Source organism: Phascolarctos cinereus, unplaced genomic scaffold (assembly GCF_003287225.1).
Source record: "Phascolarctos cinereus isolate Bilbo 61053 unplaced genomic scaffold, phaCin_HiC Scaffold_3;HRSCAF=262, whole genome shotgun sequence".
In the NCBI taxonomy this organism is placed as follows: Eukaryota; Metazoa; Chordata; class Mammalia; order Diprotodontia; family Phascolarctidae; genus Phascolarctos; species Phascolarctos cinereus.
In genome coordinates, this window is record NW_027555736.1 from 1,907,930 (window position 1) to 1,930,105 (window position 22,176).

Below are 22,176 nucleotides of genomic sequence, written 5' to 3' on the forward strand. Positions count from 1 at the left end.
GGTTTCCTTTGTGATGCCATGCATTTTACTTTATGCCTTTAAACACAGAATTCTGAGAGGGGGCTGAAAGCGACACCAGCCTGACAGCCAGAGGAAGCTCTCAGCACTCTGGACCAGAAATATCTCCATCCCCATTTTGCAGAGGAAACAGGTGCAGAGAAGGTCAGCGACTTGGCCATGGTCACACAGCTGGTGAAGTGTCAGTGGTGAGATTCAAGCCCAGGTCTCCTCTGCCTCTGTGTCCTCTCACTCTTGTTCTTCCCCTGGACATTGTCCCGGGGGAAGAGGCCTCCTGGAGTCTGCAGGCCCAGGTTTGAGAGGGTGGCTCTTAGCACTTACTCTTTGTGTGGCCTTGGGCAGTGACTTCCCTCTGGGGCCTCAGCTTCCTTCTCTGTAAAGTGGTGTGGTGGGACATGCTGATGTCTAAGGCTTTCTTCTCCATGTTCTGCAGCTACCATCAGAGCCTCGCCTTCCCCCAGGGCTCAGGAGGGTGGGAAAGAAGGATGGGCAAGAAGGGCAGGCCTTGAGCCACAGACCATGAGACTCTCTGCTCCTTGCCAGCTCATGGCTCTGGGCCCTATTTACTTCATCTCTGAAGCGGAGGAGCCGCCTGCTTCTGAGCCGCAGGTGCCAAACCCCACTGAAAGGTTTCAGAAAGCCTTGTGAGGCAGGAGTATGCTCTGATGGTCCTTGCTGCGGCCACCCACCTGTGAGCCTTGTGAAACCAGAAGCAGAGCCCACGATAGGAAGGCTGGAGACTCGGGAGTGGCTCCACTGTGTTCATTGTGGTGTTGGTCATATTTATGGGGATAAAGCACATTCTACCCCTTCCCTCTTTCCATCGTGACCTGCTCTTCGTCCCATTTTCCAGAGGAGAACATAGGCTTGGTGAGGTGACCCAATGAAGGTCACAGAGCCAGATGGGCAGCTCTGGACTCAGAGGACATAGAGGGCCCCCAAGTCCCAGTTCAGAGGGTTTTCAACGAAGCCATCCTCTGCATGGCAAGTCCTCTGGGAGCTGGTCACTGTTGTTGAAGTTCCAGCCTCACCTGCCTAGCGCTGAACCCCATTGCCACCCCAAAGTTTTAGCGGTCAGAGCCGGGAGGAGCCTTTTAGAGATAGGCTCCAGTTCCTGGGCTCTGGTGTTTACCCTGCAGAGGACGTTCTCTGGGTGGGAGCTGGCTCAGGACTTGCATCCTTTTCTCCCTTGAGAAATGCCTTTTTCTTCCAAATCTCCTCAGAGCAGTGCAAAGGCTTTCTGGCTGCAGCCTCCCCTCTTCTTCAGCTTGGGCACCTGGGGGGCCAGGGTTTCAGGAACTCTTCTGTTTTGGGGCAGCAGCCCATGCTCCAAAATTCCTTTCCATGGGACAGCAGAATATGGCCTCTAAGAGGCTGGGCCTCCTCTGGAGCAAGGGAAGTAAATGAAGGAGCATCTTAGCCTCTAGCGAGGATGGGTCTTCTTTTAGATTGTTTGCCAATTGTCGAGTGTGACACCCTGCAGGGACCTCAGAGACCCTGTCAGCTACACCCCCCTTTTACAGAGGAGGAGAGTGGGGACCAGACTGGGGCAGGGACTGACCTAGGGTCACACAGGAAGGACAGAGCAAAGCTTGGATTAGAACACAGGACTCCCAAGTTGCCAGGGCTCCTGCTTCTGTGATGCCCTATCTCTGTTTGAGCCATCCTGACTCTTCCTGCTACCCTGGCTAGCAGACCCAGAAGCATGTTGGTGTAGAAGGAAGCAGAGGCAGCGTTACGACTGAAGCCACATCTACGGGCGAATGCCTTCCTGGTGGGCTGGGGCTGGCAGACGCCCTGGCTGCTCTGTCCATCTAGCGCTCTGGTTTGTGGTGGAGTTTGGGGGCATAATCATGCTCATTGCCTGTACAGGTGTGCCTGGGGAAGGGAAGACACTGTGTGTGTGTGTGTGTGTGTCTGTGTCTGTATATGAGTGTGTAAGTGTGTGAGTCTGTGTGTGTATGTTAGTGTATGTATAAGTATGTAAGTCTCTGCATATGAGTGTATGTGAATATATTGTGTGAGTGTGTGTATGTATGTATGAATATGTAAGTCTGCGTGTGTGTGTGCACGTGCGCACACACAGGGGACATTGACAACGGTAATTCCTCCTCCGTGGAGTTGTCTCAGTGCCTTCAGTGTATGGGTGACTCCATCCTCCCACTGGACGTGTCTTTGGTGGTCTCTTTCCTTCCTTTATTGCTGGTTCCTGTGCTCATGCCCCCCTCCCCCAGGAGTGATTTCTGGTGCATTTTGCCCTTCTCAGGGTGGGCTACGGGGGCATTGTGGACCGGTTCCAGACAGCCTAGTCTGATTCTGCCTTCCTGGGTTCTGCCTTGTTTGGGAGCTACACCAAAGGGCTTGTGCAGGAATAGGGCTGGGGGTGAACAAATGGTAAACCTTGTGTACTTCTGGAGGAAAGAAAAGCTTGCTTCTCATTTTATGATGCTGGAGTTTCAGAAGCAAATTTTAGTGGCCAAAATGCAGCAGACAATTTCCCTTTCCCCCGCTTGGATGGACCCCTCATGGGCCAGGGCAGGATCTGTCTTAGCTTCCACAGGGAATGGCCTTGGCCAAAAGCCTAGCTGATCGAGGCCAGAGAAGGCGCCTGGAGCCTCAGGTGTTGGAGATGCCTCAGCTCTTCAGGGATGTTCTGGGGGAACAGATGTCTGTGTGTGCATCAGGTAAAGGGGCCTTTAAAAGTCCTACGTGTTTACAGTCTTTCCCTGGGGCTTGGGAGCAGAGGGATAGTGAAGGCAGGGATGACTGAGTGAGTGGCTGGAGGATCTAGGCTGCATCGACTGGGTCAGATGCAACGGAATCACCATCAGTGGATGGAAAGCTTCGCTGTCAGGTTCAAAAAAGCAGCAGCCAAAGTCCAAGATGGGGCTCAATCACGGCTATGCAGGAGTTTGGAAAAGATCCCCAGTCTGTCCAGTGGCTGCCCACCCAGCCTGGGTCAGCTGAGATGGGAGGCCCGGGGTCTCTCCACCCTCCTTATGTCATTCAGCACTGAGGCAGCTCGGTGCTGGACCTGGAGTCAGGAAGACTCGAGCTCAAATCTGGCCTCAGCCATTTCTCGGTGGGGTGACCTTGAACAAGTCACTTCAGCACTGCCTGCCTTGGTTTCCTCGCCTGTAAAGTGGGGGTAACAATAGCCTCTCCCTCCCAGGGTTGTTGTGAGGATCAGATAATATGTGTAAAGGGCTTAGCCCAGGGCCTGGCACAGAGTAGGTGCCATGTAAATGTTTTTATTATTATTATATTATTAAATATTAGTTATTTTAAAAAATCATATCCAGAGTCCTGTGTTCAGTTCTGAGCAAATGAAACTGCTCTGTCGTGTTGCTAGCACTTAGCACAGTGCTGGGCGCATTGGAGGTGTTTAGTAAATGTTTACTGGGCATTTTATTGGATTATTATTTGTATTCAAATGTCTTGGCTTTAAATGGTTTGTTTTTATTGTTGTCTCAACTTTTACAACACGCTTGCTTCCCATCTTTCTGTCCTCAGAGGCCATCCCTCGGAACCAGAGTTAAAAAAGAAAGAGAAAAAAACATCTCAGCAAAACTGACCACTTTCTTAATTGTGTTTGTCACCACAGGAAACTTCCTCCCACCCCGTCCCTCATCTCTGGAATCAGCATGGGAAGCTTCTTTTCCCCGACTCTGCTCGGGGCCAGCCTGGCTTGTTATGATCCACAAGGGTCAGTAGAGATGGTGGCCTACTGGTCTCGCTGCTCCATTTTCTCTGTATTTGTCATTTTTTAATAGCCTTGTAATCCTCTATTACATTCATGGCTCACACATCATTTTGCCATTCCCCAATCCATTTACATCTATTGTATTAATATGCATATACATCATTTGTATGAATATACATGTGAATTATTTCAAATTGTTTTTCAGAATTGTTAGAAGCTGTGATAATTGTGATAACGTGACTGCCATATCTTTGGAAAAATATTGATAACTAGAGAGGGTAGATCCTCCTAGGACACAGACTCCGTCTTGGCCACTCTTCTGCACCTCATGTCCTCATACATTTCCTACGAGGAACTGGCAGCATTTTGCCCAGGGAAGAAAAGATTTGGGGATCTTAGGATCCTAATTACTCCAAAGGCATTATCTTTGTTAGGTAGAAACATCTGGATTGAAACAGTCACTGAGAAGTAGGTGTGAACAAGGTCAAAGACACTGCAGCCAGGTGTAATGGGAAGGCTGCCCTGATTGGTCCCTAGGAGCTCGGATAGAAGCAGGGCTGTGGCCAAAACTGGGAGAGAGTGGGAGGGTCTAGTGTTGGAGAGGAAGGAGGAGGGACATCTGAGGCTGAGCTGAATAGAGTGGGAAGCTTAGGGGGAACTAGTGAAAGGCTTGGAGGAGCACCAGGCCTCCCGATCACTGACTGAGGGATGGTCCAAAAAATGGTTGGACCATTTGTTCCCACCTACTCCTGGTTATTGTTGTTGTTCAGTTGTTTCAACCATGTCTGACTCCTCATGACCCCATTTGGGATTTTCTTGGCAAAGACACTGGAGTGGTTTGGAGCCATTTTCTTCTCCAGCTCCTTTTACAGATGGGGAAACTGAGGCACACAGAGTGAAGTGACTTACCCAGGGTCACACAGCTAGGAAGTGCCTAAGGCTGGGTTTGAACTCAGCTCTTCCTGACTCCAGATCCAGTGCTCTATTTGCTGAGACCCAGCTGCTTTCACTCCTGATGCCCATCTATCAGTATACCCTGTGATTCTCTCTGCTGCTTTTTTACGCAAATGTGTCCAATAACCTGAATTTTACCTGAGCCATAAGGAGGCCTGGAGTTAGAAATGGTTATAATTGCACATTAAGGCACAAAGCCAAACTGCTGCCGAAATGTCAGGAATGTTCCTACCAAGGGGCTTGGACTGTTTGGGATCACGCCCTTACCTTTTATATGAACTCCCAAAAGCAGCCAAGGAGGGAGCTCCTGGAGAGGAGGAAACCCCTGGGAGGAGGGAGTCCTTGGGGAGGAGGGGGCCCCAGGGAGGAGGGAGCCTTTGGCAGGAAGGAGCCAAGTCACAGAGTGAACAGTCGAGGCTGGACAGTTTGACCTCCGCTTTAGGAAGTTGCAGCTGTCACTGGTTGGTCAGTGGTGGTGTCTTTCCCCCTCCCCCCTTCCTTTTCTGGCCAGGACACATGAAGGCTCCAGGGATAAGCCCCTGCTCTCTCATGGAACTGTAGGCACTCACCATCAGACAGACACGGACAAAACCTGGGGACCATAGAATCAAGCTTCTCCCTATTACTGCGGCGTTAAGAACAATGTAACAGCTGATGCTTCTATGAGGCTTTAAGGCTTTCTGTGAATGCTTGAAGCTCTTTTCTCAAGTGAAGTGGGACAGGCATCGTACCGAGCCTGGGGCTGCTGGGTCCAGCACAAAAGTCCCTGCCCCCAGGAGTTTACATTCTGGTGGGGATTGATGACTGGGCCCAGACAAGGTGCAGCAGAGTAGATCGAGGGAGCCCCGGGGGGAGGGGGCAGCAGCTGTGGAGCCCTGGTCATGAAGCAGTCCTGAAGGAAGCTGGGCCTCTGGGAGGCAGAGGTGAGGAGGGAGAGCCTTCTTCAGGGGAGAGGGTGGAGATGTCTCCTTCCTAAACCTAGCGCCTCCCTCTGGGATCATCTTGGAGCTTCCCCAAGAGATCATTAGTATGTCACTGTCTGCTTGCTGTCCCCCCCATCTTGGCTCCTTGAGAGCAGGGGCGGCTTAGTGCTCTGCCTCACACACAGTAGGTGCTTCATGAATGCTTCTGACTGATTGAAGATCTGCCCTTGGCCAAGAAATCTCTGGGAGCAGCAGCTGGTATTCCTCATGGCTTAAGGAGAGATGCCCTTTACTAGCCCAGCCACTGCATCAAGCTGTGACAGTGGCTGCCTTGGTCCACGGCCTCCCCCTGGGCCACTGGGAAAAAGAGATGGCCCATTATCTTAGGCCACCTTGTACATACAGACACAGAAGTTTCTGAGAATTTCACAAACTGCTGTGGACTCCAGGCAGGAGCCATCAGAGGGGAGAAAATGAGCAGGATGCAGGAGGGACCAAATAAATATTGGGCACTGACTGAAAAAGGAGGGTCATTCAGAGCTCCCGGCATGTTCCCTAGCAGAGAAGCACCCCTCAGCCCCCATTGAGAAGTGTCCAGAAAGAGCCTTGGAGGGAAGTGGAGGATCCATTCCTGAGCTGAAAAGCAGGTCAGAGAAAGACGGTCACCAGCTGGCTAATGACAGGGTAGAGCTGGGAAGAAGGCAGGAGGATGTGGGGGAAAGCTGGGGATGCAGTAGATGCCACCCACTCCTCAGCGGCATGACCTTGGGAGGGCGAGTCCCTTCTTGTCTCTGGTCTCTGCAAACAGAAGGACTCAGGGCCAGAGGAGGCCCAAGGTCTTTGCCAGTTAGAATAGACTTGCTTTCTGCCTTTGAAACATTGCAGCCCCCTCCCTCAAAGCCAAAGGATAAGATTGGCCAGAGGAAAGATGTGCTAATTACAAGCAAGAAAAAACAACAGCTGGAAACCTGCCCTGACAAACTCGTCTCTTCTGACTGCTTGACTCGGACCCACTCGTGAGCCTAACTCCAGCACTGGGATCTTTCTCAGGCCCTTCACTGCGTCCTCTGCATTGCTCCCAGTCTAGGGGCCCCAGAGGGTGCTCTACTGGAACCTGGCTTCCCTGCAAGGAGGGCCTGGGCTCTGGAAGAAATTGGGTTCTCCTCTTTCTAAAAAAAAAAAAAAGCCTCCAGGCTCCAGAGAGAGGCTGGTTGCCAACTGCCTGTTGGAGTGTGAAATGCAGCGCTTCTCTCAAAGACAAATAGCCTATTCCCCTCTCGCTGTGAAAATAAAGAGACAAAAGGACAGCACTCACCAGGGATGTCTGAAAATGGGGGAGAGGAGACGAGAGAAAGAAATGGAACCAAGTGGAGGCATGCCCCCAGACTCCTGTCTTCTCAGAGGATTGATCCCTCCTTTGTCTGACAAAGAGTCACTCTAGAGCCCTGCTGACAAGGACTTGGCCAGCCTTTGCTTGAAGACCCCCAGGGAGGAGAAGCCCACTCCCCACAGGGCAGGGTGAGCTCCAGAGCTCACTGTTAGCATGTTCTTCCTGACCTCAGGTGTCCGTTTGCCTCTCCCCAGTCTCTGCCCATTGTTGCTATGATCAGAAGAGTAATGGCCAATCTGGAGTCCGTGGCTGAGGCCCTGAGTTAGAAGCAGCCTGGTCTCATGGCCAAGGGCAGGGTGAGGCAAGAGTCCTAGATTTGAGTCCTGCCCCTGGATCCTACTAACCAGGTGACCCAGGGTACATCAGTTTTGCCCCCTGAATCTCAGTTTATTATGTGTAAAACAGTGGAAACGATACCTATAGTTCTGAAAGATCCAAGGAGAGCATAGGCTAACCCCAGAGCTTTGCTGGTGTCTGGCACCTTGGTTGTTATTTGTGACACTGCTTTACTGAATCCGCTGACACTTGTGGGCCCGCTTGTGAGAAACCTGTGGGATACGGAGATCTGGAGAGAGTGTGTTGTCGAAGGATGGCCACCCACGTTCCAGCTCTCCACCATGCTTGGCGCTCATTCATAGCCAGATGTTAGAAGGAAGGGACAGTTTCAGAACTGTTCTGGTGACAGTCGGGGCTGCCAGGGACAGGCCCACATGGGACTGAGGCAAAACACTATGCCCAAATACCTTTGAGAAACAGGCCGGAGACAGCAGCACCACGTACATTGTGCCCCACATGTGGCAGGGAGGCTGGCGTGATGCCAGGAAAGAGCCCTCTCCCACTTAGGATGATCCCCCGGGCTCAGAGGAGGGCCTCTAGCAAAGACACATAGTGAAGGAGATTCCTCTGCAGTTCTGAGCTGGAATAGAGATCTCAGAAGTCTCAATGCTGGGATGTTGTGACTAGTAGGAGTTGGCCACCATTTCATTCCAAGATAATAATGCCTCATATCTTATAATCATGTGGGGAAACAATTCTTCCTCCTCAAATCACTGGCCATGGTCTGGATGTAAATCTAGCTTCATGAAAACCGTGGTGCAGCTGATGACATCATTAAGGAAGTTTAATGCATCCAAGACCATCAGAGTAATCATAGGAAGAGGCTGTCAGAGCCCTCTCTGGCTTCACCAATCCCCACCCGATCTCCTTAGCAATTTAGAGGATGTGAGACCCAGGATCAGCACCACAATGGAACAGAATGTTGTTGGAAACCCCTTACAGAGGAGGATGGTAGAAGATGATGAGCAGTGTTGCCTCATGAAACAATGATACATGGTGGAAGGAAACCCAGTCTGGAAAAGTCTTGCTTCACTGAAGCCAAAACATTCCACAAACATTGGAAAGTGGAGCTGGAACAAGAAGAACAAAGAGATGAAGAGTGGAGAAGATCTGCCAGCACTTTTTATCACAGATGATGGTCCTCACAGTGAGGGTGGAATTACCGTCTCAGTACCTAGTGGGGTACATGAAGAAATGCAAGTGTAGAAAACAGATTTGGAAGGAGCAGTTGGACTTTGCCAATTGTTTGTGAAGGACAGCCATCATGGAGCCCCTTGCAACAGATCAGAAGGTGGGGGGGGGGGGGGAAGATACCAAAAGAAAGGAAAAAATCAAAGTCAATATACTTGTTGAAACCTGATGGAATTTTAGAAATTTCAACCACTAATTTCTTAGCCTGCAAAGAAGGTTTCCTGTCACAGTCAATTTTCAGCAAACTTTCTCATGGAATCTTAGAGCTGGAAAGGTTGGGGCTTCTCTGGAAAATGGGCATCAGTAGCTCCAAGTGTATTATTTGTTTCATAGAACATGTTGTCGGAGTTCCATGCCCTCTCATTCCCAGAGTTCTGGACCTCTGGCACCAGCATGCCTCAGAACAGAAGGAAAGGCTGAGGGGCACCTGTCTCTGATGTCAGTATGGAGGTGTATGCTGTGCCCAGGCTGGCCAGCTGCAGACAGAGCCCACTGTGCCAGCACCCTGTCCCTAGGGTCACTAGAATACAGATGAGCAGGTGCACAAGGTGAATCACCTGCATAAAAAGGCTCCCCAAGACTTGGCCCTCCTTGAAACCAAGATGTCCTGCCCTTTCTCATTCCTGCCTCAGCCTTTAGCTCGTGTGTGATGCTAAAGGGCCAAGCTAATCTGCACCCAGAAACGAGCTTCTCCACCTCCTCCAAACTGCCTGAAAACCACCTCAGAGAGAGCGAGAAGCAGCAGCCTCTGCTGCCCCTGGGGCCCCCCCGCTCAGCTCCCAAGGCTTCAGGATTGGCCACCCCCGTTTCCATTTCTTATTTGAAATTTATGGATAGGCTTCAAGGCATGTGGATGGAACAGGGTTCATATAGCATGCCGTGCCTTCCTTTCAACAACCACATCACATTGTTACCATGGTCTCTATTCTTCCCATTTCATGGATTAAGAAATGGATTCTAAGAAAATTAAGTGACTTGCCCAGGGTCACTAGTAAGTGCTGGAGTTGGAATCCAAACCCAGGGCTTTGCTGACCCAAGTCCAGACTTCTACATATTTTAGACCTTGGGACTCTATGGCTGTGGGATTCTGTCACAGAATCACAGAGTCGGTGAGAGGTCCTTGAAATCACGCTGCAGATGGAAAGAATCAGGAAGAAGACGTCAACGGCAGATTGGGAGCAGACCACCCCTCTTTGGGGGTGATTTGGAGGGCAGCAGGGAAAGCGGCTCTTTATTTGGGGAGCCTTTGCCTCCTGCCTGGAGGCCGCACCCATCCCTTCTCTCCTCCGCAATTTGTATGATGAGGGCATCATAGAGGGCGGGGGTGAGATGAGCTATTTCTTAGACAATACAAATAAAGATCCCCACGAAAGTACAGATTACCATTCCAGCTGTTGGTGCAGAGAGCAGCGCCTTCTCCCAATCCAGAAAAGGCCAAGCGCCTTTTCTTAGCTGGGGTCAGCCCCATTAGGAAACTGGAGGTTTTCATCCTTTTTTTCAGTCAGCCGACCAATCCATCATCAAGCAGTTGTGGAGCTCCTACTGTGTGCCAGTGAGTCTCTTAGGCTCCAGGGACATGGAGACAGAAGGGAGTCTGCCTCTGTCCTTGGAGAACTTGTGTTTGAATAGAATTCAAGCTGAATGTGTTTGAATAGGATTCAGCCGATAAGCTGGGTTGTCCTGTCACTGGAGCAGGGATGCCCAGAGAACCTTCTCAGACACAGAACACGCACCTCCGCGGCCAGGGATCAGAAAGAAAGCCCTTAGGCTTCACTCAGTGGGCATGCCTCCTCACTTCCTGGGAGCCTCATGTCAGGCCAGCTTCTGCCACGTCTCAGACTCAATCTGATGCTGGGGCTTGTGCCTTCCTTCCCCTTCCATACATCCCAAGCGCTGCCCCCCCCCCCGTTGTGCCCAGGAGACAGTTGGAGCCGGAAGGAGGGAGAAAGAGCCTCCTTGCAGCCTTTGAGCTTCACTGCGACTCCCACAGGTCACTCCCTTTTGGAGCAGTCCTCAAACATCCCCCCCCCCCCCCCCCCCCGCCTGTAGCTGGGAAAGGGACCTGATCTGGTTCCTGTGTAACTTTTTAAAATGGTGAGGTCTTAAGAATTCAGGTTGGATGTTTATTTATAAGGCTAAATTTTTTAAAAAAAAATTCTAAGTCCAAACATCAACATCTTCATGTATGAAGGAGAGGAAAAAGAGAATTAGGTATGAAACCATGAACTTCTGTTTTGTTTAGCTTATTCTTTTACAAATGAATGTATAGCAATCATCCAAGGCAATTCAAAAGGACTCCTGATGAAAAATGCTCTCTGCCTCCAGAGGGGGCTGATGAACTGAGTGCAAAGTAGAATTGAAGTAGAATTTTCTTACTTTATTTTTTCGTGTGTGTGTGTGTGTGTGTGTGTGTGTGTGTGTGTGTGTGTGTGTGTGTGTGTGAGAGAGAGAGAGAGAGAGAGAGAGAGAGAGAGAGAGAGAGAGAGATGGCTAATATGGAAGTATGTTTTGCATGATTTCACGTGTAGGATTAATATCTTATTGTTTGCTTTTTTGGTGATTTGGAGAGGAATGGGGGGGGAAGAGGATTTGGAACTCAAAATTAAAAACAATGATAAAAATTAGTTAAACAATTCTAAACAATTAGGTGAGTGTATCTTACGTTGAACACTGCAGTATCACCCGTGCCTGGCTGCCTGTGCTCCCTCCTAAGCTTCCATCTGCTCTCTTTTGTGTATATTAAATACCTCTGAGGACCGGCACTCTTTTCTTCCTTTCCTCGGCACCACTGCCGAGCACCCTTCTCACCAGGAAAAGCTCTTCTTGCTTGTCAGTTTTGAGATGACTGTGGTGTGAAAAATGCCCCCCTCCCCAAGGCCCAGCACTTCTTGTCACAAGGGAGAGGCTGCCGATCTGTCCCCTTCAGGTCTATAAGACTGCCTGTTGAGTCTCACTGCTTGTACGTGCTCTTCACTGCCTGGGGGCCTGTTCCACTGAATTCCTTTCCTATTTTTTAGCCAAATGAATTCATAGTATTAAGGATTGCTGCTTTGAAATATAAACAGATACAGTTCCTCCCTTTTCCCTCCTACTTTGAGGTTCTAGATCTTTTGTTCTTCCAAACCAATTTTGCCCCCCTTTATTAATTATCCCTTTGGTAATTTGAATGGGTATAGCACCAAACCTATAAATTAATTAAGAGAGTAGTGGTTTTTTTTTTTAAATGTAAACTGGGTTTCAGCCAAGCCTAGAACATGTTTCCTGGGAGAAGCTGTCCTTCACGGCTCCACTCAAAGCCTTCTCTTCAGAATTGGGAGTCTCATGAAAAGGGCTCCAGGCTTGGCTGGATGCTGAGGCCCAAGCATGAGCTACAACTCTGTGTCCATTTGTTTGTCCTTCTGTATTTCTTTAAAAGGTGCTTTGGAATCATATCTATAGATGTGCTCAGGATGCCCTGGCACATTGTCCTTTAGGCATTTTGTAGATCTTTTGAATTTTGTAATTATTTAGACTAGACACATACTCCTTCTTGGACACACTTACTTAGAGTGGGAGAGAAGCCCATAGGAGAGAGGAAGAAGCCTGGAGTCTCTCCGAGGTCTGCTCTTTTAGGCCTCCGAAGTCTCCACATTCCAATGCATTGTGTCTTTGACCCCTTGCTTTTTCTCATGGTGGGTGAAGGCCTGGGATCTCCTGGCATGTGTGGCCAGGCTTGATGTAACCTCCCACCCCCTTCCCCAATATCCCTTGGGAGTCAGGAGGGATTCCTCCAGGGGTGAACTGACTAGACTACAAAGATGTACAAAATACACAGGCCAGGTTAGAAAAGCTGCCTTCTCCTCAGGAGACACTGCCTCAGACACAGCAGGATTCCTAACATAGACCATGGGCGTAGGGGCCAGCACAGGACAGAGAGGGTTAAAACTGGCACAAGAGCAACTGGGAGGGGTCCAGAGGTTCAGGAAAATCAGTGAAGGAAGAAGAAGCAGGTGGACATCACCCACATAGAGGCCAGAATCTTGAAGATCAGGCAAAGGGATGAGAGGATTAGTCTAAGGAACACAGGTCCAGTAGCTCTGGGCTCAAGCGGTCAGGTGTCCAGGAGCAGGGGATCTGAGCCATGGGCTTGGGACACAGCCCCATATGTCAATCTTATGTGGCCCCTGCCTAGGAGCCTCTGCCCCGGCCAGAGACTCCAGATGCATGGGACATAGGGTGTAGGGGGCATTCTGGGAGCGCACCCTGAGAAATAAACTCTACAAATAAGATCATAGAAAAAATATACCTCAACATTCTGAAAACAACAACAACAACCACAACCCTTTCCCTTTGCTCATCCAACTTAATGACTCAGCTTAGAAATGCCTCTGCAACGTGGGAGAGGTGAGCTATTTGCAAATCCCATTGAGACCACCCTAAGAGAGAGTGCGCTGGTTAGCTGCTTTTATCACCAGAACTGTGACAGTTGGGAAAGCTGTCATTTCAAAGGACACTCTTCACTAGGGTGGGTTTATGTGGTTCTTTTGGAAAAAATCCATCAAAATAATGAATTTCAGTTTTCATGCTGATCCAGTGAAATTTCCCTTAGAGATTGTTCCAGGGCTGGGGAGGGTTGGAAGTAGAATTAGAGCCACCTGCTTCTCCACCAGGTAAGACAGTTCCATGTCACTCATAACTGATGTGATCTTTTCAGATTTTCTCTTGGCCCTACCCTGGTTCTTCTCCTGGAATCCCAAGACAATGTTGTAGTATTTGGTGACTGTTTTTTTAAGTGCTGGAACAGATGGCTTGAGGAGTGGGTCAACCAAGTGCTATGACACAAGTTGTGTGCTCTCCTAACCCAATAACATCTAGTACTGGGTTAAGCATCCTCAGTAAACTGAGGCCATTCTCAGTTGTTAGGAGGCCCCTTTATCTGTCTTGAAAAGCAGTCAAGGTCTGTGTTATGTTTTTATTTTACAATCTCATGCTTTGTTAAGGAGTTATTAATCTTTTTTTCTTCATAATGGACCCCTTTGGCCATCTCTAGTGAAACCTATGGGCACCTCAGAATCATGTTTGTGTATATATAAGATAAAATACATTAAATTACAAACAAAACCAATTAGATTGAAATCCATCCATCTGTCCATCCATCTATCCATCCATCCATCTGTCTGTCTATCTATCTATCTAGTGCAGGTATATATGAGTATACAAAAAATTATACAGACCCCAAGTTAAGGACCCCCGTATGTTATTTAGGAAGCTGAAGCCTTTGACATTCAAACTCAATTGTTTGAATGTTTACCACTGTATATCTTGGAGTGAGGGCAAGTATTTTTCACACATTGGCCCCTACAAGAAAATGTGAAGTATGAATGATAGAGTGGATAAACAATTATCCAATTATCTTTCTGAAGAGATCTAGAAACTGTGTGGCTTATGAATTTGCAAATAGTTCTCTTTGCTATGAACAGCTGCCATCTTTTTAAAAATTTTGCAGTCTTTTTCTGAACTCACACACACACACACACATACACACACACACACACACACACACACACACACACACGCACCCCTATATACATAGCAGAATGCAAAACAGAGGATTTCATAGGAGACCATGGGTCTTCATTTCATACCACTTGCTTTTTATTTTTAAAGTCTTTAATAAATTCCACACATGACTTTCAAAACTGTCCTGCTGGTTTGTGTTTCCTTTCAAACTTCTTTTTGTTCTCTTCTGTGCATTAAAAAAAAAAGTTTGAATAGACCTCTTTTTTCTCATAGCATTTCATTTCAAAGTTCCAACTCAGCTATGGTCTTTTCACCAGAAAATCTTGAAAGTCCTCTATTCCACTGAAGATCCATTTCTCCCATATAGGGTTATATTTGGGAGCTGCTGGTGGTGCAGTGGATAGAGTACCGGGCCTGGAGTTAGGAAAACTCATCCTCATGAGTTCAAATCTGGTCCCTGACACTCACTAGCTATGTGACCATGGGTAAATCACTTAAATCTGTTTGCACCAGTTTCCTCATCTGTAAAATGAACTGAAGAAGAAAATGGCAAACCACTCCAGTATCCTTGCCAAGAAAATCCCAAATGAAGTCATGAAGTCAGGCACCACTGAAAAATGACTGAACAACAACAAAATGTTTACAAATGAAATTGTGAGCTTTGCAAATGAGATTATTTTTGGCTCAAAGCCTATATCTTTTGCCTTTTGTAATATTATCTTTCCAAGCTCCTCTCTTCTTTATCGTAGAAGCAGCCATGTCTTGAGTGACTGTGACTTTATTTCCTTGGTACTCAAACTCCTTTCTGGATGTATGTAGCAGTTTTTCATTGATGTGGATGTTCAGAATTTTTGCTATCACAATCCTAAGACCTGTTATTATTGTTGTTGGTAATAATAATGAGAACAATAACAGCAGGTAGCATTTATATATTACTTTAAGGTTTACAAAGTCCTTTTTATATATCATTCCATTTGATCTTTATATAACCCTGTGAGGTAGGTTGTGTTATTATCACCATTTTGCAGATGGATGAACTGGGGCTGACATTCAGTGACTTGCTAGTCAGTGTCCAAGCTTGGTCACATAGCGAGTTAGTGCCTGAGGCAGGATTAGAATTCATGTCTTCTTGACTCCCAACTCCCATATTCTAGTACCACCTAGTTACCCCATTTGGGGTGTCTTTCAGTATATGATTGGTAGATTCTTTTTATCTTGACTGCTGTAATAAATCTGGGCAGTGTTCATTTATGGTTTTTTGAAATACGGTGTCTAGATTTTTTAATCATGTTTTCCAGGGAATCTAATCATTCTTAAATTATCTCTCCTTGACCTATTTTCCAGAGTCATGGTTTCCTTTATGGCACATATGTTATATTTTTCCCATTTTTTCAGTCCTTTAATTTTGTTCTAAGATCTGTTTTTGTCTTCTTTGGTCTAGTCTAATTCTCAGGGAGTCTGTTGCTTGGGCAAGGTTACCACTTTGTAAGGTAATTTTCTCCTCTTAATTCTTTCCCTGTACCTTTTATTTAATTTATTATTTCTTGTTTAATTTTTTCTAGGTGTTCATGTAGCCCTTGTGGAAAATCCTGTTTATTTATTATTAAACTATTATAATACTATATAACTATATAATAATATTTCTTATTAAACTACTTTTAGTTTGGATTTTGGAGTATCTCTGTATTTAAACTATTTGTTTTTTGTACTGGTTGATGTCTTCTTCAGTTTACTCATTGCTGCAGCCTTCGTGCCTTAACTGGGATTTTACCAGGGTCAGGCTGCTGTACTTTTGGATGGCGAGGTGAATTCTATTTGATTTCACCTTGGCTTATCTGGGTTCCTGCATGGACCTCCACTTCCTGAGCTTAGGGAATCCCTGGATCTTAGAGTCTGAGCCCTTTGGGTCTTCCAGATCTTCTCTGGCATCTCTGGGAAGAGTGCTAGGCACCTTGGCCTGGGGTATCCATGCCCAGGCTTGTTGAGGTCATTCCTGGTAGCTTCCAGGGCCTGCCCTTTGGATTCCTAAACACCCTAGAGCTTCCTCAGGGGAAGCCTTTGCTCTTACTGATTTCGTCTGGACTCTTAAAGGCTGCATGTGTCTCCAGCCAGTCTCTGGCTCTGCTGGGAGGTTACCCTGCATTGACACTGTTGGTGCCCCCCTTCCCTTTTGCTGGTGGGCTTCTGGTCAGCATTTTGTATAGTTCTGGAGATGTAAGAATCCACTTACTATGGTTTCTTATTGGATTTCTTGATCATTATTCAACCTGGTGTTATTTGAAGTTTTTTGCTGGAGTAGGTATTTGGAAGCTAGGTGGTCTGCCTCCATTCAAGCCACTAACTTGGCTGGAAGTTTGATAATTTAGTCTTGCATCAGTCTGCTGCCTAGATAAAAACAGACTGTCAGAGTTTTGGCTGGACTCAGGCATTTGGATAGAAAATCTCTGAGCACAGCAGCCCTTTGTCAGCAAAAGTGCTCTGGGGCATAAGTTGTTGATGGGGAGACAAAAGTAGATGGCTGGTTCAAGTATTCTGATTCTTTAGAAAGAAGACAGTGAGTATTTGAAGGGACTCTTGAAATCTGACTAAATGCCTTTGTTTTTGTTTTTTAGTGAACTTTGACCACTTCCAGATCCTCCGAGCAATTGGCAAGGGGAGCTTTGGGAAGGTAAGACAGCTAGCGCCCTTGGAATGGAGACAGTGGGCTCCAGTGGTAATAAGAGTCTATTCTGGGGACTCCTTTTCTTTTTAATCAACCCAGATGTCTTGAATGATTTTTTTCCTCTGCCATAGCAAAGCCCATAAGATGGTCCTGTTAGAATGGATTTCTCATGACCTCCTTCTATTCATTTCTTATATTTCTGTATCCCTTAAAACATCACCAAAGGGACATAATATTGGTACTGCTGCTGAAAGAAGGACCTCTCATTATTACTGATGAATATGTCATGACTCCCCTTACCCCATTCAGGGAGTCTGGACAAGAATGCACATCTCCCGGGGTAGCAGAAGCCCATGATGTCTCCAGTAGACTTGGAATAAGTTAAAGCAGAGCAAGTCCAGACCTTCCTGGGGCTGGTGGGAGAGCAAACAGCTTCAGCATTTTCTGATTCTCCCTGTTTGTCCAGACACTGTATGCGGCACTGCAAGTTCTTGGAGCCAGGTTACACTGGGCACAGCAGAGCAGAGCTCTCTCTATAACAGAAAAACATTGTCCTGCTCAGCAGCCACATTGAAATGAGGTCATCCATTCCCTGGGTTTGAACAACCCTGATGACTGTATCAGTGCTGGCAGTCTGAAGCTTCAGACCAGACCTGTATGGGCCATGGGGGAGAGGAGGGTTGTCCTCTGTGGTCAAGGGACAGAGCGTGGGCATGGGGGTCCCAGAACTGAGGTTTCCTCTGAGCCAATGGTTAAACAGCCCAGATCGGCTGCCCCGGGGGCCCAGGGAGCACTGTAGACAAAAGGCAGAGAACACACAGACGCTTGCCAGTTATCTGCTTCTTCACGAACAGTGAATCCTCTCCAATGATTTCCTTGGTTTTCCTGGTAGTGTTAGGGATGGGAATTGTTCTTGGGGTTTGTGGTTGTTCTCTCTTGGCCAAACCCACTTCCTCCCTGAGCCTCAGTGTCTACAAACTGGGGCTAATTATAGCTCAGAAAAAGGCTTAATAAGCTTCTGAGAACATTGAGAATAGTTCTGGGTAAAGCATCTTGGTTGTTCCATTGTAAATTAATCACTTCCTCGTGGATGTGATTTCTCTCCAGTATGCCTTTCAAATGCACCTGTCATCTGTCTTCTTCCTGAGGTCTCTGCTCAGGTAGGTGGTTTTGACACAATCTTTACTTAGGCAGATGAATTGAGTATGTGACTTGGAGTCAGGAAGACATGAGTTTGAATCCTGCCTTAGACATTTGCCAGATGTATGACCCCGAGCAAATCACGTAACCTCTGCCTGCCTCAGTATCCTTCTCTGTAAAATGGGGATAACAATAGCACCTCCCTACTTCCCAAGGTTGTTGAGATAACACATGTAAAGTGCCCTGAAAACCTTCAAGCACTCTGGATAGACTCTTATTGTTGTTGTTATTAGTGATAAATAATGATCATGAGAAGATATTGGACCAACATGCAGGTTTTCTACCATTGCCTGGACAGTGAAACTCAGAGAAAATGAGGCACTTTTAGGAAAAGGAACTGGAACTGTGATTTCATTGGTCGAAAAAGCTCCCAGTGAGAACTCCTTCTAGCAAGCAGAGGTCGATGCCTTCTCTTCACTTGGCATATCAGAGACTGCCTGGGGCAGAGACACGCAGGCATCTGCCCAGGGGCACATAGCCGGGATGGGTCAGGGGGGACTTGACCCCAGCCCTTCCTGTCTCTAAGGTCACCTCTCCAGCCTTTTCACCAAGCTGCACTTCAAGGCTCTTTTCTGGGGCAGGGCCCTTCAATGCTGTTAATTATTCTCATTTCATTGTATTGAAAATGATGCTGTGTTGCACCAGTGAAAGATTGGGAGCAATTAGACCTCAGGAAGCCTTTCTGCAGGAATTTGTTGGGAGGAAGAATCTATTTTTGTCCCAAGTACTGTCAGGCTGGTATTTCCATCATCTCCCTGAACACAAAGAGGCACAGCTAGCTGGCCGTGTGTAGTTCTCCGTAATTCTAGAGATGGTTTGGAGGGACATGGGGATTCCTCAGAGCCAGTCAAGGCCAAACTGAACTTGATGGGGTCCTGTCCCCCCATCCTGATGTCCCCCAGACAGATAAAGTGATATTGTGGCATCTCACTACTGGTTAGCATCATGACGTAGGGAGTGAGGAAGGCTGGGCCAAGACAACTTGGGGAGAAGCTAAGTTGTGGCCTAGGATCTTATACTGAGAGGCAGCGTGGGATGGAGGATGGAAAGCTGGACTCGGGTCCAAGAAAGACTTGGGGGAGATTCGGCTGATGACTCTTAGCTCTATGGCCAAGGGGAAGGTTCCCTTAACCTTTCTGTGCCTCAGTTTCCTCACCTATAAAATGGAGAAAATACTCATAGTATCTCTCTCATAGGCTTGTTGTCAGAACCAAATGAGATAAGGTACAGACAGACATTTGTTCAACTTAGAACGTTATTGGAATGTCAGTTGGGATTATTTCTGTTTTGTCTTTTTTTTCCTAGGCAATGGGGTTAAGTGACTCGCCCACGGTCACACAGCTAGGAGGTATTATGTGTCTGAGGTCAGATTTGAACTCAGGTCCTCCTGAATCCAAGGCTGATGCTCTATCCACTGTGCCACCTTCCTGCCCCAGGGATCATCTCTGTTTAAAAACATCTGGCTCCTTTTGCAGAAGCTCATCTGTAACCTGACACTTAGAGCTCGTTTCTTCATAGCTAAGTCAAACCTAAGGGTTGAAGGCTGTGGCCACACCTATCACACCCCAACTAGGTTGAAGCTGTAGACCCTGGTCCATGGAAAGCCTGGAAGCCTGAGTGCCACAAAGCCCAGACACCATTTTGCTAGATTCAGCTGAGCTATTTAATGGTTATTACTCAGCACCTGGACTATTGGGGCAATTTCTAACTTGGTAAAGTACTCACACATGTGAAGAGTGATTCTATATAATGAAAATAGAAGCACAGAGTCCTAAAAGGATGGCACAACTTCATTGACTGGAAGATGTCCATGGATACTTTTGTTAGGCTTGACTGCTCATCCTCAATGTACATAAGAGGAATGAAAATAAATGGAAAATTCCATATTAAGTATTGGCCATGTGCCAAGCACTGTGCTGAGGACTGGGGAGAAAACAATGACCAAGTCAAAGACAGTCTCCGTCCTCAAAAAGCCCACAGGGTTTTTTTTAATTGTAAAATTTCCAATAGACAAGTATCTATCCTTTCTCCCTCCCATCTTCCCACCACATACACTTGAAGAGCAAAAGGAAAACAAAGTCCCTGCGACAAATCATTGGTCTGCCAGAATCATGCTTGATCATTGCATTGATCTGAATCAAAGGGTCCGGTCCTACAAATAAACACAGAGCTGCTCTTTCCATCTGGTCAATCAGGGACATTAGGGAAGGCTCCTTCCTGATTCTTATAGCCCTGGCTGGAGCCAAGGGAACACGGGTTGTCATTCTGCCCCAATCCTTTACTCCTAGCAGCTAGAAGACAACTTTCTGTTTGTCGTTAACTAGGATATTGCCTGAGTTGGCTAAGCAGATGCTTTCCTGACAGCACATTAGGAACATAACATAAATCCTTCTACATAAAAAGGATGGGGGAGGGAGAAGCTTGCCCCCGCAAAACCTAGCGCCCCCCCCCCCCCCCCCCCCCCGTTAGAAACATGATCAGGAGTGACAGAGAAGGAAGATGAAAAGCAGCTGGGATGCTCTGAAGCTCACTGTAAACAAAACCAAAGGAAGGGTCAGTAGTAAAGCCTGTGATCTCCAGGATCTCTGCACAGATAACCCACATTTGGGCAGCAACCAAGACTGATCAGAAGCCAGATGTAGGCAGGTAAAACTGCCCAAGAATGTTGCTGGAGGAAATCCATGCCTGGACTTGGCTCTGGAAGGACAACCCGTATACTAAAGAAATGGGATCGGTATTAGATGTGGGGGAAAGTGCAGTCCTAGTGGAGAGTAAGCTGGCAAACTCACGAGGAAGTCTGAGACCAGGGGAAGGGGAAGCGTGATGGAGAAAATGTGGGTGAAGGTTAATGGAGAGAGAAGGAGGAGTGATTTGGAGCAGATTCGAGTAGCTTTCAGGCCACCTGCATGGAAAGGGGAAAGAGAGGGAGAGTTTGGGAAGTATCACATGCCTGGTACAGAGGCACAAATAGCATCTGGACATCTGTGGGAATTCTCTCTGTGCCAAGAACAAGGCAGCAAAGAGCTTCTTGCCTCGCCTTGGTGACAGTTTCATCCTTCATAAGGCAGAGAGGACAAGGGAAATTCCATTCTGGATCTAAGTCTCACTAAGAGGGAGGGCCTGGCACCTGGTGGGGGTGGGGGGACGATTGGAGCCTAGGGAGGAAAGGAACATGCCTCCCTTTGAGAGTTGGTGCCAGAGGAGAGCAGGTCTGGGCACAGTGTGACAGGAGCCCTGGATTTGGGGGAAGGAGCTTTCAAGTGGTGAAAAGGAAATATAAATGAAGCCCCATGGTTTAAAATGCATCCATGAACATCTGCCCAGAGGGAATGAGGGATGCATAGAATGACATTCTGAGGACAAAAGCAAACAAGTCCCACCAAGAAGAAAGGTAGGAATTCTCTGAAGAGACTGATATGGATGCACAGGAGGCTCCCCAACCAACTTAGCTTTAAAAGAAATGTATACCAGATGAACACAGAGAATGAACTTATGAGTGTGACAGTCCTGTAAAAAATCACGTCTTGAGATCGAGAGCTGGGAATGAACTGAGGCTGTTAAGTGAAGCTGGGGACCAAAAGAGATCTGGGGTTTTTAAAAACCAGATTGGGAAGAAAAGGAGGGGCAAAGAAGGGAGAAGCCTTCTGCTCGAGGTGGACAGTGACAACAGAGAGAAGGCAGAGCGGCTCAGCGGGAGTTTTGCTTCTATTTTCTCTGCCAAGGAGAGGGGGCTTTGCACCAGAAATGACGGAACAGGACTGACTAACAGGGAACTGGTGCCCAAGGCAAGGAAGGTGACAGCTGGTCATTATCATTTGCTCTCGAAGAGGACCAAGGGACTTCCCTATGCTAGAGCCAAGTTTCAGTGTCTGACTGTGGCCGATCAGACCAGTCCAAGCTTGGAGTGTTCTACCACAGTTAGGGCACAAACAGTCCGACTCTATCAAGGTCAGCTACTGCACACACTGAGGCTAAATTCTTCAACTTGAAAAGGCTACAAGCCAAGACCAAAGTGGAGGGAGAGTTGGTGCGTGGTTTTCTGTGTGCAGATGATTGTGCGCTCAGTGCAGCCTCTGAGGCTGAGAAGTGAGGTGATCGGGAGTAAAGGAAGCAACACCCTGGAAATCCATCTGGATCAGATGATCTGCCGTAGCAGTCACCAAGTGACTATGCAGATGAAAGAGCGTGGAAGATGACAGACTCTGTAAACTGTGGGCAAGGGGGCAGCTAGGTGGTAAAGGGGATAATGTGCCTGGCCTGAAGTCAGGGGAATCTGAGTTCAAATCCTGCCTCAGACATT

General features: G+C 47.5%; 1 protein-coding gene across 2 annotated transcripts in view; it reads left to right on the forward strand.

Moving 5' to 3' along the window:
- STK32C (serine/threonine kinase 32C) overlaps window positions 1-22,176 on the forward strand; it is a 184,532-nt gene that overhangs the window by 78,421 nt on the left and 83,935 nt on the right. For both annotated transcript variants that reach the window (XM_020973073.2, XM_020973072.2), the window contains exon 2: window positions 16,627-16,682. In XM_020973073.2, the coding sequence (XP_020828732.1) occupies window positions 16,627-16,682 (56 nt within the window). The remainder of the gene's footprint in view (window positions 1-16,626; window positions 16,683-22,176) is intronic.